Genomic DNA, 14,532 nt, shown 5'->3' on the forward strand with positions numbered 1-14,532 from the left:
TACACAGGACAAAAGATGGCATTTTCAGATGAAGTGGATTCAGTCTGCTGAAAAGATAGAATATAAAAATGAAATAGAGAACACAGCACTTGAAAGCTAAGAGGAACTGAAAAGACAGATGGATAGCTGCTTAGAAAATCATAATGAACCATGGAATGCAAATTGCGCAAAGACAAAAGATTCAAGAACTTCAAACTAAAGTGAGCCTTGAAGAGAAACTTATTTAATCCACAGCAAACATAGTTGGCACTGTGGTTCAAATACTGCTCTCCTAATACAGACACAGTAGTCTCCCTGGAACACTATTTAAACTGACCTCCAACTGAAGAGGAAAACAACTTCTGCTAGTACACATGCATTATGCTTTAATATTGTGGAGTAAATCCAATTAAACAAGAGTAAAGATGAAAACTGGAAGCACAAATGTCAAGATTACTTCAGTTGTTCTATACTTGCTTCTTGGCAAAATTATCTTAAGAATGAATTGAGAAGAGGCTTATGGAACTGGGTTTTCCAAATATCTCCATTTTAATGAAATGACAGTTTTTCTGCACAAAAATAATTTTCTAATACCATTCCATCACACATACTACAGTTAAATTACTTCTATTAGTGTTCACAGCCTCTATTACGGTCATTCTATTTCAGCTTCTTTCCTACAAAAAGATGCCTAAAATACTAAGGCTGAAGTATGGCAACACGTCAGTTAAAGCTCATTGAAATGGAGAAGAAAATTGGCTTGTTCAAGCAATCCATTACGCCTTCCCAAAGACATTCTAGTATCAGCTGAGCTATACGTGTGGGACAAACAGACACACGCACACATGTCTCAAGTGCTTTGTACTCCACAGACTGCTTAGACTAATAAGATGTGCTTTGGAAATTGTCATGGCAACAATGTGTTTCTTTACAAATGGGAACAGTATAGTAAATAGGCATATAAAACCCCCTTGTAGGCTGACAATCATGGTGCTTAAGCCTGCATGCCCTCCCTCAATGACAAACAGAGGCAAGGGTGTTAGTGGCATGTGAAAAATCCACACGCAGGGCAAAATCCTGTTAGCAGACAGCTCACACACCACTGGACAAGGGAAAGAATCCCCACTGAAACAGCAGGACTGCTTCCTGTTCCTACTGGGCCAGTACACCGTGCAGGTGGAGGAATCACGCTGTGGTACAAGAAGAGAGGACTCGGCCAGCACTTGTTAAGGCAGTGGGTAACTCCAGCCGTCAGAACCACACCGTGGAGTGAAACACTAGTTAAAACTGGGCAAAATAAACAGGTGCCACCCATGTTCTCAGACAGGCATACAGCAGTCAAGTTTCTTGTCTCTGCTAAAACAAATCGGGACTCATGGGGTTCACTTGAAATTGGACTGGGTTGCTATATTTATTTCAGCCTGAGTCTATTATATGTTGCAAAAAAACAACTGGGAGTGTGCCAGAGAATCCTGTTGTTTTTCTCTGCGGCCATGCCATTTTCAGGTGAACTGAGGCCACCTCCAAGCAAGCTAACCGTTGGAAATCTATAGCACATGGCTGACATTCTAACACCACTGCCACAAGTCATCTTTCACTTCCCATCTATGCTGAAAGAATGATGGAAACATTGTCAAGTCCAAAGGTGGCAACATGATTAAATTTTCATCTACATTTTTCAATATTTTAAATTATTCTTTTTCTCGCTAACTTTTTTTCCTCCTGTATAAAATACTACTTGTTTAAAATTAATTTCACATGAGTCAGTCATCAAACACTTCAAGAAAATAACTTTAAGGGTCCTCTCTTTTGTCTTTTGCAACAAAATACGATTTCAAAAGGCAGATTAAAAAAATACATTTTGAAAAATATTCCTAAACTTTCTATCTTCATCTCAGAATCCATTTTATATTCTAATAGCCTTTGGAGTAATACTGTGTAATGTCTTTCACATTGCCAGACCAGATAAGTAAAATGCTGTCTGCAACCTGCCAGGTTTTGTAGAGCTTGTGTCACTTTCCCTCTTCAATATCAGACACATTATATATCATAACTGCTTTATTGTTGTCATCTGTCACATAAAAAAAAAAAAAAAATCCACTTATTCCAGTATTCCCATGTTCAACTCTACTCTGGAAACAACACAGAGTTCCTGATTTGAATACTTCATTCCTACTTGATTGCGTCCAGAGATTTCTGCTTCAAAGACAATAATCATTTGAATGATTAATTTCTCTACTAATCTTGACTGAGATTTAGATATGGAATGAGCAAAGAACCATAAAATAGATGTCTTGGTCAAAGTTGTTCCTGTGGAACCGGTGGCAATGCTCTTGCCCCTCACTGGTAGAAGCAGCAACTGCAACTGAACACTTCTGAACATTCTGATTTATCAGCCAAGGTACTTTTCTACTAAAAGAATAATAATTCCAGTACATGTAAGCAGTGATGGCTTTAAAACCCTATCTACAATTCCAAATTTCTGCCAGCGAACAACTATCCAAAAATCACCTGTATTCAAACTTCAAAATCAAGAAACTCCTGCAGTTTTTCCCAGTCAGAGAAGAAAATAAATACATGGATCATGATCCTACCTGTGGGTCAGACAGTCGAGAAAGGTCAGGGTACAAGTAGAATTTTATCCCCTCAGAAGCACCTGGTAACGTTACTCCACGAATCAGAAGAATCATCAACATGATATAGGGGAATGTGGCTGTTACATATACAACCTAGCAAGAAGAAGGAAACATTAGAAAAATATTTTCTTCCAACTGCAATGAAAGCACCCCATTTCCACATCCATTTTGCTATTACATAAAACCCAAATCCTTATCTGCCGGAAAAGTGCTTTTGATGCCTTTGTTTATGCAGGTGAATTTTGTCCCCCAGCCGTATTGCCCTCTAAACCTTTTATGTCTTGTAGGGAAGGTCAACACATTTTTATAGAGAGATTGGGAAGTTCTCTTTATTATTTACTCTCTGTGACAGGTAACCAGTCTCTGTACTATAGCATACCTGTACACCGTACCGCATCCTGTCCAAACACAGGTACAAGGCAATGGACTCATAATAGCAAGTAATTAATTCCATTATATTATATGTAATATGTAACAACATATGCAATGAATTCTCAGTCACCCAGTAATTACTAAACTTTCAGCTCATAAGACTGCTTTGCCTGCATGTCTCTATTTGAAGAATAAGCATTTCATGAAGGCTAAAGGTTAAATGCTACATGTAGCTCCTTGTGATTTGCTGTAGTACCCTTACCATGCAAAGCACCTTCCAGCAAAACTTCTGAAGTGCTCAAGCCCAGAAGTTTCTGCTCTCACATATGGCCATCTCCTGCCTGCCACCCCCCATCCCCGCAGAAATCGGTTTGGTTTGTGCATGGGGAACCACTGAGCTTTTCTAGAAACCTGCAAGGAGCATTTTCCAAAGGAAAAACTAAGCAGAATTGATCCCATTTTGCAATCACAAACCCGAGAGCAGTATATAGCTGTTAAAACTGAAAGATGGATTAAATTATGAATCCCATGTCTCTATAAAATATTTCATCTACATAACATACCTTAAACTTAACTCTCCATAATTCTCTCTAGCCATTTCTGCCTGTGCAGAGTAGGTATAAAATATCCTAATATGAGATGATGCTCTTACACATCTGCCTTGCACAAGTCAAAATTACTTAACAAACTGCAAGAACGAGGAAAATCATTTGGTGAAAAACAACCTGTATAGCTCTCAAAAATACACATTTTAGATTCAAAAGTTCATTATCTGTCTCATGCCTATGTAAATCAAAGAGATACATCAGAGAACACACCCATGAAAGGATTCTCAAACACATTTTCCTAACTAATAACTGAAATTTGATTTTCAAACCATGCTGAGTGTTTAACCCCAAACACGAAATCATCTCATGTGTTCCTCAGCTGGTACACTCAGAAATGCAGGAACACAAAATCACCTGGCAGAGCCTCAGACACGTCCAGCTGCCTAAGCCCTATTTAGACACTTCAGTCTCGCTGACCTTGACAGGAGGTAAGCATCTATGTATCTTTTCTGTATCTTATCCCTTTTGAAAATACAAACCATGATTTTCCCAGGAAACAGAGACAACCATTATATTTCTATAGGTCTCAGAAGCCTGAATTGATGAATCCATAGGTCAACCAAATGCAAAATAGAAAGCTCTATCCTCCGAGCTTATATTTATTATAATTGACTATTAGTGGACATGCAAACTGATATGACTGGCTGAGTTCAAACAGACCTTGTCTCAGAGAGACTGCTGTCCACATTTAGATTTCAAATAGAAATGGATCATCAGTTAATGAGAAGTAACAAAGAAACACACAGAATGGACATGGTCCTGCTCCAAGTCTTATATTGGGTGGAAAGGATGGAGTAACCAGCAACTGTTTTTCATGTTCCTGTATTTAATTCTGTGCCAGCTATTTTTCTCTACTTCTTTTAAACCAATGGTTGTTTTTAATAGAGGATAATCAGCAGACATACACATTTGATGACATGAAAGTACCTGAATATCTATGACAACATTAAAAAACATTTCATTGCATCATGCTTTATTAACTATAACGGTTTGCAGCCATCTAGCACATCCTGCCACTGCCTTCAAACATTTTACATCAGTAAACAGACTGTAATTTGGTAGGGGCAGATTTCTTCCCAGGTTCCTTTGGCTGTATTTCCTCATGCAGCTCCATCAAGGAAAAGCTGAAACCACTCTTTGCTCGAGAGGTCAGGTAAGAGGTACCGTACCTCGTACCACAGCCTGCAATTCCATGGCAGCTATCCCAGGCTTGTAGTGTTATACTTCATAGTTTTCTGTTTGCTTTTCCAAATGCCTTTCACAGCCCATCCTCACCTATTAACATTATGGCAACTACTAGAACCACAACTGCTAGCGTTTTGGTTTTTTTTTTTTTATCGTGAGGGCAGCTGTGCCTCAGCTTTAGAGGGATGAGGACTCTCCTTCCTTTCTGGTTACCATGCAGAAAGAGAATATAAATAGAGCACAATTAGCTCCGTATTTCTGGCAATAAATACTAATGCAGATATCCAGAACAACAATGAAAGAGATAGCAAGGAAGCATGTGTGGAAAAAATAGACCCTTCTTGAGCCAATTGCCGCTGTTGACAACTTACCAGTGTTAGTGCTCGTACTGCTAAGGAAGCTGCTGGAACAGCAGGCTGCTCTGTCCTGCCACAGGTGTGGGCGCTGGGCTCAGAGAGGGGAGAGCAGGCCACCACCTGTAGGTGGGTGTTCCACTCTTTGAGTATGGGTTGAGCCACTTAATTCCACTGCATCGGTTCCTCATTTTATCATGCTCCTCAAGAGCTCATGAGGTGAGGGAGGATGGGGCATTTTAGAAATCAAATGCCAGTATTAGTATCATCATCACATCTGTAGGCATTAAAAGTTTCCTGAATTGTTTTCTTCTCTTTCAACACATCAAACCTCTTTGAATATAAATGTGAACACAACTGTTTCTAATTACACTGCATCCTGTTTTAATTGACTTTAATTGCTTGGTATGTTAATTTGCATTCCAATGCTCAAAATGCTTTTTTTAAACCCTTGTCAGAGCAATGCCAATGTTTAAACAGTTGGAAACAAAATAAAACTCTTTGGCATGCTAGTTTTTGCACCGAGTTCTTCTATTACAATATAACTGAAAGACAAAATTTAAAAGATATTTAGACATACAAGTATGTGGAAAGGCACCACTGAGACATTTAACAGCTCTTCAGCATACTTTGTGCTTCATGGAAAGCACATTAGTATCAAAGAACCTGAGAACAGGTACTTCATTGACTGCCGTGAGCTTTAAGTACCAAAGTACTGGAAGTGAGTTAAGGACTAGGTACTGGATTACCCAGGTATCTTTAAAGTGCAAACATACTACATAGGTTCCCATTTAGCTACTGGGACTGTTGAACTTCTTGTCCTAAATGAAAAGGTGCCTTTTCCGAACATTCAGGCCAGATCATGCCACAGAGGTTCAAGTGAAGGTGACCTGGCTTCTAAGAAACTGTAGAAGAAATACATGATAAATCTGTTGAGAATAAGAAAGAAGCCCCGCATGCAACAAATCAAGCCACAAACCCACAGAAATCTGAAAGTCTAAAACCAGATTTCTCTGCCTACAGCTACTACAGAAACACCAGACTGATGTTCCCATACTACCTCACAGCTGCTTCTTAACGGGGTGAGTCATCACAAGGAAGCAGCGAACATCAATCCTTTGCTTGGTTCTTGCTGAGAACATAACTGAAGTAGAATTCAATGAAGAAAATAGAACTTTCTGAGGCTAGGAAGTCGAAGGAATACTTTCCTGCAAGATGTGGATGTTCGAGGTTGTTTTCAGTTATAATGAGCCAATTGCATTTCATAAATGGAACAGAAGTGTTTACTTGCACTTTATGTTTCAGAAAATTACTGGCTTGCTAATCCCCTTCCCCTAAAGTCCTCTACTGCTCCATTAGGCTACAAACACAAGTAGTTAAAACACAGGAATTACCAGCAATTTGCCCAAACTCAGTATTAGAAGTTACATGGAAAATAAGACCTGACCCCATGCCCTACTATCCTTATCTTTCACTTAATGTTTTCAGCCTATTGGTTGGTCATTTAGCCTATTTATGTCGTTGACGCTGTAACCACAGAGAACTAGACTGACACCTTCAACTTCCTTTGTTAAGAGGAGACTGCCAGGCATACTCAGATCTCGGTGACATACAGGGTTTGTCTACACGGGACAAATAAAAGAAAGTTATGCCCACGGTGCAGTACACTCCTGTGTGGAGACTCAGCCTGGAAACTAAAATTTCACTACCTAAGTGATGTGACAGGGAGAAAAGTAATTTTTTTATCCTGCTTTACAGTGTTGATGCAGAAGGGCATATTAGTACAACTGCGGAGATATAATTATCTTATCACTGTCTGACACCCCCAGTGTCTTTGTACACACACCCAGGTATTACCAATTTGTGCATGATTTGCATCAAAATTCTACAAAAGAGCTCTACATGCCACAGTTAACCCAGACATCTTGGCTCCACTAATATTTTTCCAGTTTCACAAATCTTAACAGCAGATGATAACACTATGAAAGATTTTCTTTTTCAGCTACCATGGTATACTACGAAATTTCCATACAGTTTTGTTTGAAAAAGTCTTTTGCTGATATGATACTATAGCATCTATGGACATGCAAATGACAACCAAAAAAAAGATATTTTCAACATTAATTGGATGAAAAATGGTATAAAACAGCATAAAGGAGTGACAGCTGATTCACAAGTTTTTTTAAAAGTATGTCAAAGGGGGGAAAATGTTCTAGGATCTGCCTGTGTTTTAAAGCTAGAATTTCATATGCAGAAAAAGAAACCAAAACATAAACCCAACAGAATACCAGATGACTGGACTTGTATGATGTTTGACTGGGACGGGGCAGGGGGAGATAAAATTGTGAACCATCATTAACCAGATTGCTTACAAACTGCAGAATTTCTTCTAAGGTACTACTGAATCGTGTGAGTACAGACAGTTTGACTTGGAGTAGAAAGAAGTTCAAAAACCAACATGTAAGAAAATTTAATGAGATTTGAGAGCTGAGAAATTATTATCAAAGAAGAAAAATTCACTGGGACTGCAAAATGAGCTACAAAATAGGGGCCAGGAGAGGACATTTAATAAAGGTATGTAAGAACCCTGTCAAATGTGCAGTGATCACAGGAAGCAGAAGATGCTACGTGACACAACAACAGAAAGAATAAACACTTCTAATACCACATCACACTGAGGTCATTCACTGGGAGACAGAAAAATCTCTATCTAGCAGACCTGTTCAAGACCAAAAAATACATATTATTCATGGGTGGTAAAGGCAATAAATAAGTAAATAAAAGTCTGAGTCAAGCTGAAACAGGTTCCTTTACAATTAAATGAAAACTCAACTCCAACATTTATTCTGAGCCAAAAAAAAGATTTACGTTCTATTCCATTTTGGTTTAGTACTCTTTTCACCAAATGGGTGGAAAGGAGCTCTCCCTTGGGATTCCACAAGCCAAATTAATTATTTATATACTTCATTTCAATAGTTTAAAAAGGGTGAAAAATGGGGGTGGGGTGGGGGGTGGAGGGGGGTGTTTTTTCTTTTTTTTTTTTTTTTTAGCAAGAATTATTCTTTACATTGTGTCTGATTTTATAAACTTTTTAGCGTTTCCCAAATTCCATTCCAACAACATATTCTGTGTTCAAAAAAACACCTACGTGTAGTTAAAAGTTCCAAAAGAGGGGGAAGAAAAACATTGTGGAAGTTTTGACTCAGTGCTGAGGACTCCAGTGCTGTAATAGCCTCAACTAGGCCAATCCAGAAATACAGCTAAAATTGGAAAGCAATAAAGAAGTACCAAAGGCAGACGGTATCAATGCACTGCAGCAGCTCACACTCCTGCCTGAAGTGAACAATTCACTTAAATTATAAGCTATTTCTCTCCATAAATATTCCTTAAGCAGTACCAAGTTTTCTAAATGTGTTACTTGAAATTATTTCCCAGCTAATTACCACAGCTGGTTTTGTTTCCAGATCGCCCAGGACCATTAAAATCAAGATCTGACTTATTTCTGCTAAAACTGTTTTTCAAGTTTGTTGGGGTCTGCAGGCCTCATTTAATCAAAAAAAAAATATGTACTACCTAGATCAAATGCCGTGCTAGGTAACTGCTGCCCCAAAACATTCATTTGTTAGACTACCAAGACAAACCAAACAGAAATGTTCATAAACATGGCCTGAGAGACTTCAAGACAAATATCTCGGGCAACACCCCAGTTCCTTGGTTATTCCTGCTTCTCAACTTGGTGTTTGAACATAAAGAGAGGGTGCAAAACTCCCCGTACCTCCTTTAGAAAGAAACCTTGCTGTGGGAGTAGAAGGGAGTTTCAGTGATTCTACAGAGCCTGTCCACAGACTAAGAAATACTTTGCGGAGCAGAATTTCCCCTCTGTGCAGATATAATCAGTAAAACTCAGTCATGGGGACTGGAACACACAAAAGTGCCTATACAACATGTAGAAGCTGTTAATTTTATTACATATTTAATCAATTATGTGATCACCTGCATTTAAGCACTAAATGTTAAATGCAGATAACCAGATTCTTTCTTGAACTGACCATATGCATGCACAGCTTAATAATGACAAAATCATTTACAAAGAATGTGCCAACAGCTTCTTAAAAAGTGGGACTGATCATAATAGATGGGGATCCCTTGAGATCCTGGAAGAATGTCCTTAAATCACAGCTCTATATATTTCAAGAATCCATTCCAGTCTGAATAGGCTGTGGGAGAATGCATAGTAAAATCTGATTCAGGGCATTAAGAGAACAGACTCACTCACCTTAATCTAGATTAAGGTTTATAGGAAACTATTTGCGTAGTTACCGTGTTTACAGAGTCTAAAAGTTGATACATGGGTCTATAGTAGTTTTCAGAGACCCTGCTCTGAAGTGTACAGAAAAATTCACTAGTGAATCTGTGCAATGCTAACTTTGCTGGCACGAACAGGGACACAGCCTGAACTAAGAAACTGAGATTTTCAGTCATTGTGTTTCATCAGTGCTACTACAGTTTTTGCCATCATTAAGTGCCAAAGGAGGAGAGCAGGAAAATTTACTTCCTAGATAAATACCTACAGTAAATACAATTCAGAGAAACCTCAGGAACTCAGTGCTATGACTTGCATTCTCCCAGTGCTACTGTTCCTCAGTCTCCAAGCTTGCATTGTGCAAAGTCAATATTCATCCTATAATTACCAACTGCCTGAGTGTCTTTAGAGGAGTTATGTTGGTAAAAAAAGTAAAGGACGCAGCAATTCTAATCCCTAATGTGCCTAAGAGCGTGCTATCTATTTGTTAGAAAGCATGTTTTCACATTGTTAATACATTGTGAATACACTGCCAATGCAAAAATTTCAACAGTTGTAAACAGTATGCCCCAAATAATTCTGCGAAGCAAGAGGAAGTCTGTAGTGCAATTTTCAAATGTCGAAAGTTGCAGAAAATCTTTAGCGAAATGAGCACTACAATTTGGCAAGCAGATAGATACAGCTCTACCCATGTAAATACAAAAGCAGCAATCTGACGATAAAATCAGGGTATTATAGTCCTCCTAGTCCCTACACGGTGTGTGGGTTTCTTTTTTTTGTTTGCTTGGTTGGTTGAAGAGGATGGTTTGTTTTTTTTCTTTTTACCTTGAAGAGACTATTGATTTAAACTCATTATTTTATCTCCACCATAAATGGCCCAGCCTCAAACTAGAATGGCAAATGAAATAATGTTATCTTGTAACTACAAATATCTAAAAAGAATAACGTTAGTTTATTGTTTTGGTTACCATTCAAATGCACAAAGAGGAAGACCTGCCCTGCGGCTGTGGGCAGGGAGAGGACGGGCGATATGGGGGAAGCAAACTTTTCAGGATCTTGGCTACGCTCATTACTGCAAGCGAAGAAAAGTGTTTATGTAGTGCTCCCATCAAGTAGGGAATTTGCAGAGCCACAAATATCTCAAAAATCAAAGACTGCTATTTAATCAAGTAAAAGTCAACTTTAAAAATCAGTCAGGAAGAATTTTAAATATAAATTAGGACTAATTAATCAGCTGAGGGTTTTTTTTTTTCATTTTGAAAAGGTCTTTAAAAAGTTCAAGCTTTTAAAAATCAAAGCTGTTCCTTTTCAGAACCTTCCAGGATTTCCAGACTTCTGAATGCTATCTAGTTTGCTTTAATAAACAACAACCCAGCTACTGATATTAGTTCCATATATGCACAGAAACCTGAAATTTGCCTAAAAAACCTTTAATATGTGATTACTATTCCTAATATAGGACAACCCCATTTCTATGGAAATAATTTACAGTGAGTCAGAATCATCCTACACTAGCACCTGAATTTCCACTTTTGTTAACTGAGTTTACACAGGCAGAAACGGGGGACTGATAAGGCACTAAATTAATTTCATTTCTTAGCTACTCTAGACATGCCTGCCAGCTCTCACTAAGGCACCAGTCATTAGGTTCTGACATACTCTAAAAACGTTTAACCTGTAAAGCAGATAAAGATGCAAGGGTCAGAACAGGACAGGAGATGATTTTCCTGTCACACAGAAGTTTGTAAGATCTTAAAACTGCACTGGAATGAACTCAAAATTTTTGGCCAACTCATTCCTCCAACAAGATGACAGGAAAGGATTGTCCATTCTCTAACTGCTTACTAGAGAACATGAAACTGGGTTTTCCAGACAAGTGTTGTCCACGTGTAATTACTAGGTGCTCTGAAGAATGACTAGTTTCACCAAATCAACATTTTCCAGTGAAATAAAGCTTTACCAGAACATTTCTTACCACCTCCAGCTTAGATTGCTTCCTCGTCCTCTCCATTTTCCTCACTTGTCTTAAAAACAAACAAACCAAAAAAACCACCCCACACTCAAAAAACCAAACAAATGCACCCCCACTCGCAAAGTAACACCACCACTAAGAGCAAAAAGATGACTGCATGCAGTCAGGCAGGTGGATACAACACTACCTACCAAAAGGAGTAGCAGGTGAGGTTCCCTAGCTAGACCTCCTCCTTCCTCAGGTAGCCACAAAAGGTCAGCAAAGACCAAGATAGCAACTGGAGTACACCACCTGCACAGAGGCCTTGCGTGGGAAGGAGCTAAGAGAATCAGGCACTATAGCCAGCGTATGAGAAGTCATCAAATGCACGACCACATCAGAAATGTTAACATAACTGCAAATATTAAAACCATGAAACATCAATTCAATAGGAAATAAGAATTTCCCTAGAACTTTGCATCAAAACTAGTCCCACGTGAACATCTTTTTGATATGTAGTCTAACAGTCTTCCAAGCACTCAAGCAGATATGCTAGTGGCCATCTTTAAATGATTTATAAGTCAATCCTGCACACTTTTCTGAAAGTACCACAGCCTTATTTAATCTACAGTAAATGCTGGGGGGGGGAAAAAAGGGATTTGTAAACAAGCAGGCAAAAGAGACATCCCTACAGCACACTCATACCTCTTCTTTCGTTTGACACTTCTCACAGTCATGAAACTCTCTTGTGTATTGGACTAGATGACCTTTAAAGATCCCTTCCAACCAAAACCATTCTATGATTCTATTGGGAGGTTCAGGACATTTATAGGATAATCAAGAGCTTATAATTTACTATTGAAAAAGGTGTGTGTTGGTCTACCCACAGGATGACAGACCAATTTATATCATCTACTGAGGAATATAGGCCCTTATCACCATGGTGACAGAGGAGATGTATCCATCATACAGCATTTGCAATGCTACTTGTGTATTAACTATAAAAATTGTAACAGAAATATAAACATAGCCTTACCACCTAAACCAACAAGTATCTTTATCATCCAGACGCTAATTTTCCACATTTCCATTCCCTATGGCTGCTACATCTATCATAACACAGTTAGACACATCATTATTTTACTTAAAGGCTTTATTGCACTGTAACTTCCCTACTAAACAGCCTCTAAATCACCTCAAGGCTGACTTGTAGGACACTGATCTGACAGTGTGCTGCAATTTAAATGTGTTTTTGATCTGAGTTTCAGTCTGAGAAGAAGAGCTGATGAGATGCATAGGAGAAATGAGAGTCACACAATAAAGACATTGGGCTGGAAGACAGTGTGACTGAAGAGTATGTTACTGCCACAGATTTGTTTTTTTCTGTCTTCAGCAGACGCTTTGATCTCTCCCTTCTCCCTCCAGTTCAACAGATCTCTGTCTGTGATGCGGCTGTAAAGGCAAGCTCTTTGGGGAATAGAGGCATCTCACTGCGTTCATCCAAGATTTGGCACACTGAGATTCTGACCTCAGTAAGGCACTCCAGGAACAAGCGACATACAAACTAAGCCACAAAACCACTTACTGACCTGAACTATGGTTAGTTCTCTTGGGTAGCAATGCGCACATTTTATACCCACAGGAAATAAAGAAGTTTTTATTACAAGTAATTCTTTGTGTCAGGCTCTTACAGCAGTGTCTTACATTTTCTACATATGCCACAATCAAGCTTATAAAGGATATTTTGAGGAGTTTTTTTCTTTTCTTTTTTAACCATACACATTTTTCAATTGCCCAGCAGCAGAAGTGAATAGCAGGCACACAGCAGCCAACTCACTTCTTGGGGATGTGTTTTAGTTACCAGCATAGCACCAGCAGCTGCTTGAAACTGCCTTTGTTGCTTGTGTAGCAATTCATTTCATTAAGCTTTCCCATTCTTAAGACTGAGTTTGGATTAAATCCATGTTAGTTGAAACTGGGGTGGTATACAGAACTAAAGTTTGTAAGTCTCACAAGAACAGCCTTGTAAACAAAACTTCTACTACAAAGACATCTTCACATTGCAGATAAAGCCAAAAATCTAGCCTATGCTGACTGCAGAAACTGAAGAGACTGCCTTCCCTCTGGCAGGAATTTGATATAATACTTTGCATACAGTGCCATGGGGATGGATGGCTATAAACTGCTTTGTAAACTGTGAAGAATAAGCCAATCTTCAAGGTATACAGGTTAGCACTAGCTCACGACAAGCTACCCGTGTGAGAATAGGGGATTATATCTGTTCTACTTCAGCTGAAGAGACATAAAACTGGTATCACTGAAAGAGTCAATGTGAGAAATTGACGTCAACCCTCATGTTTCTGTATTTGAGTTGAGGTACCAAGGACATACCTTACATAGCCTTGCTGAAGAAAAAGTGCAAGTAATATTCCAAATATGCAAAATAAGATCCAACAAAAAAAATATCTATAGTGATTTTTGTACACACATAAAGAGACTAGAACATGGGCAACCACACCAAGCTTTTTGTAAAACACAGCTTCATAAAACCTCAAGTTATAAGTCAGATACAGGTGTTTCATGCACCTGAGGAATAACATTTTAGCCCTGACACATGCATCAGCAATGATCAAAGTAAAAAGAACTTGTATCTTGGCTCCTGTTTGATGTTCTTCTGTATGGCGTTGTTCACTAATTTATTTTATTGGGGCAGAGGATAAGGCAATTTGGTAAGGAAGGGCAGGTTCTGTGAAAGGAGAAGTGAAATATGAAGAGGTCATATAGAAATAGAATAGTTTGTCATCCGTTGCTGAAGTCTTCTTTTATTCCGTCAGTGTATTTTTGATAATGGGCTAAAAGTGCCTGGAATGGAAAAAAATAAACCTGGATGTTACCTTCAGCCAATCAATGCATTTCTCCTATAGAGATACCTCAATGTTAATCTGTGCCCTTTGGCTTCACCTTTAATTTTTCAGCAAATTTCACTGAATTACAGCTGCAAATACTACAACTGGCCTTCCATCCTCTGCCCGCTTCCCCACCCCCCAGTGTCATACATTAGGTTGACAGATCAGGTGATTTTTCTGCCCCAAAACTCTCACATCTGCATGTGCCGTGAGCTGTCCTTCAGTGCACTGAAACACAC

General features: G+C 38.8%; 1 protein-coding gene across 1 annotated transcript in view; it reads right to left on the minus strand.

Moving 5' to 3' along the window:
- The window catches only part of SLC6A11 (solute carrier family 6 member 11), a 106,443-nt gene that overhangs the window by 51,839 nt on the left and 40,072 nt on the right, over positions 1–14,532 (minus strand). The window contains exon 7 of the mRNA XM_040592396.1: positions 2,574–2,708. Coding sequence (XP_040448330.1) covers positions 2,574–2,708 — 135 coding nt within the window. The remainder of the gene's footprint in view (positions 1–2,573; positions 2,709–14,532) is intronic.

This window comes from Falco naumanni, chromosome 4 (assembly GCF_017639655.2).
Source record: "Falco naumanni isolate bFalNau1 chromosome 4, bFalNau1.pat, whole genome shotgun sequence".
NCBI classification, from domain to species: domain Eukaryota; kingdom Metazoa; phylum Chordata; class Aves; order Falconiformes; family Falconidae; genus Falco; species Falco naumanni.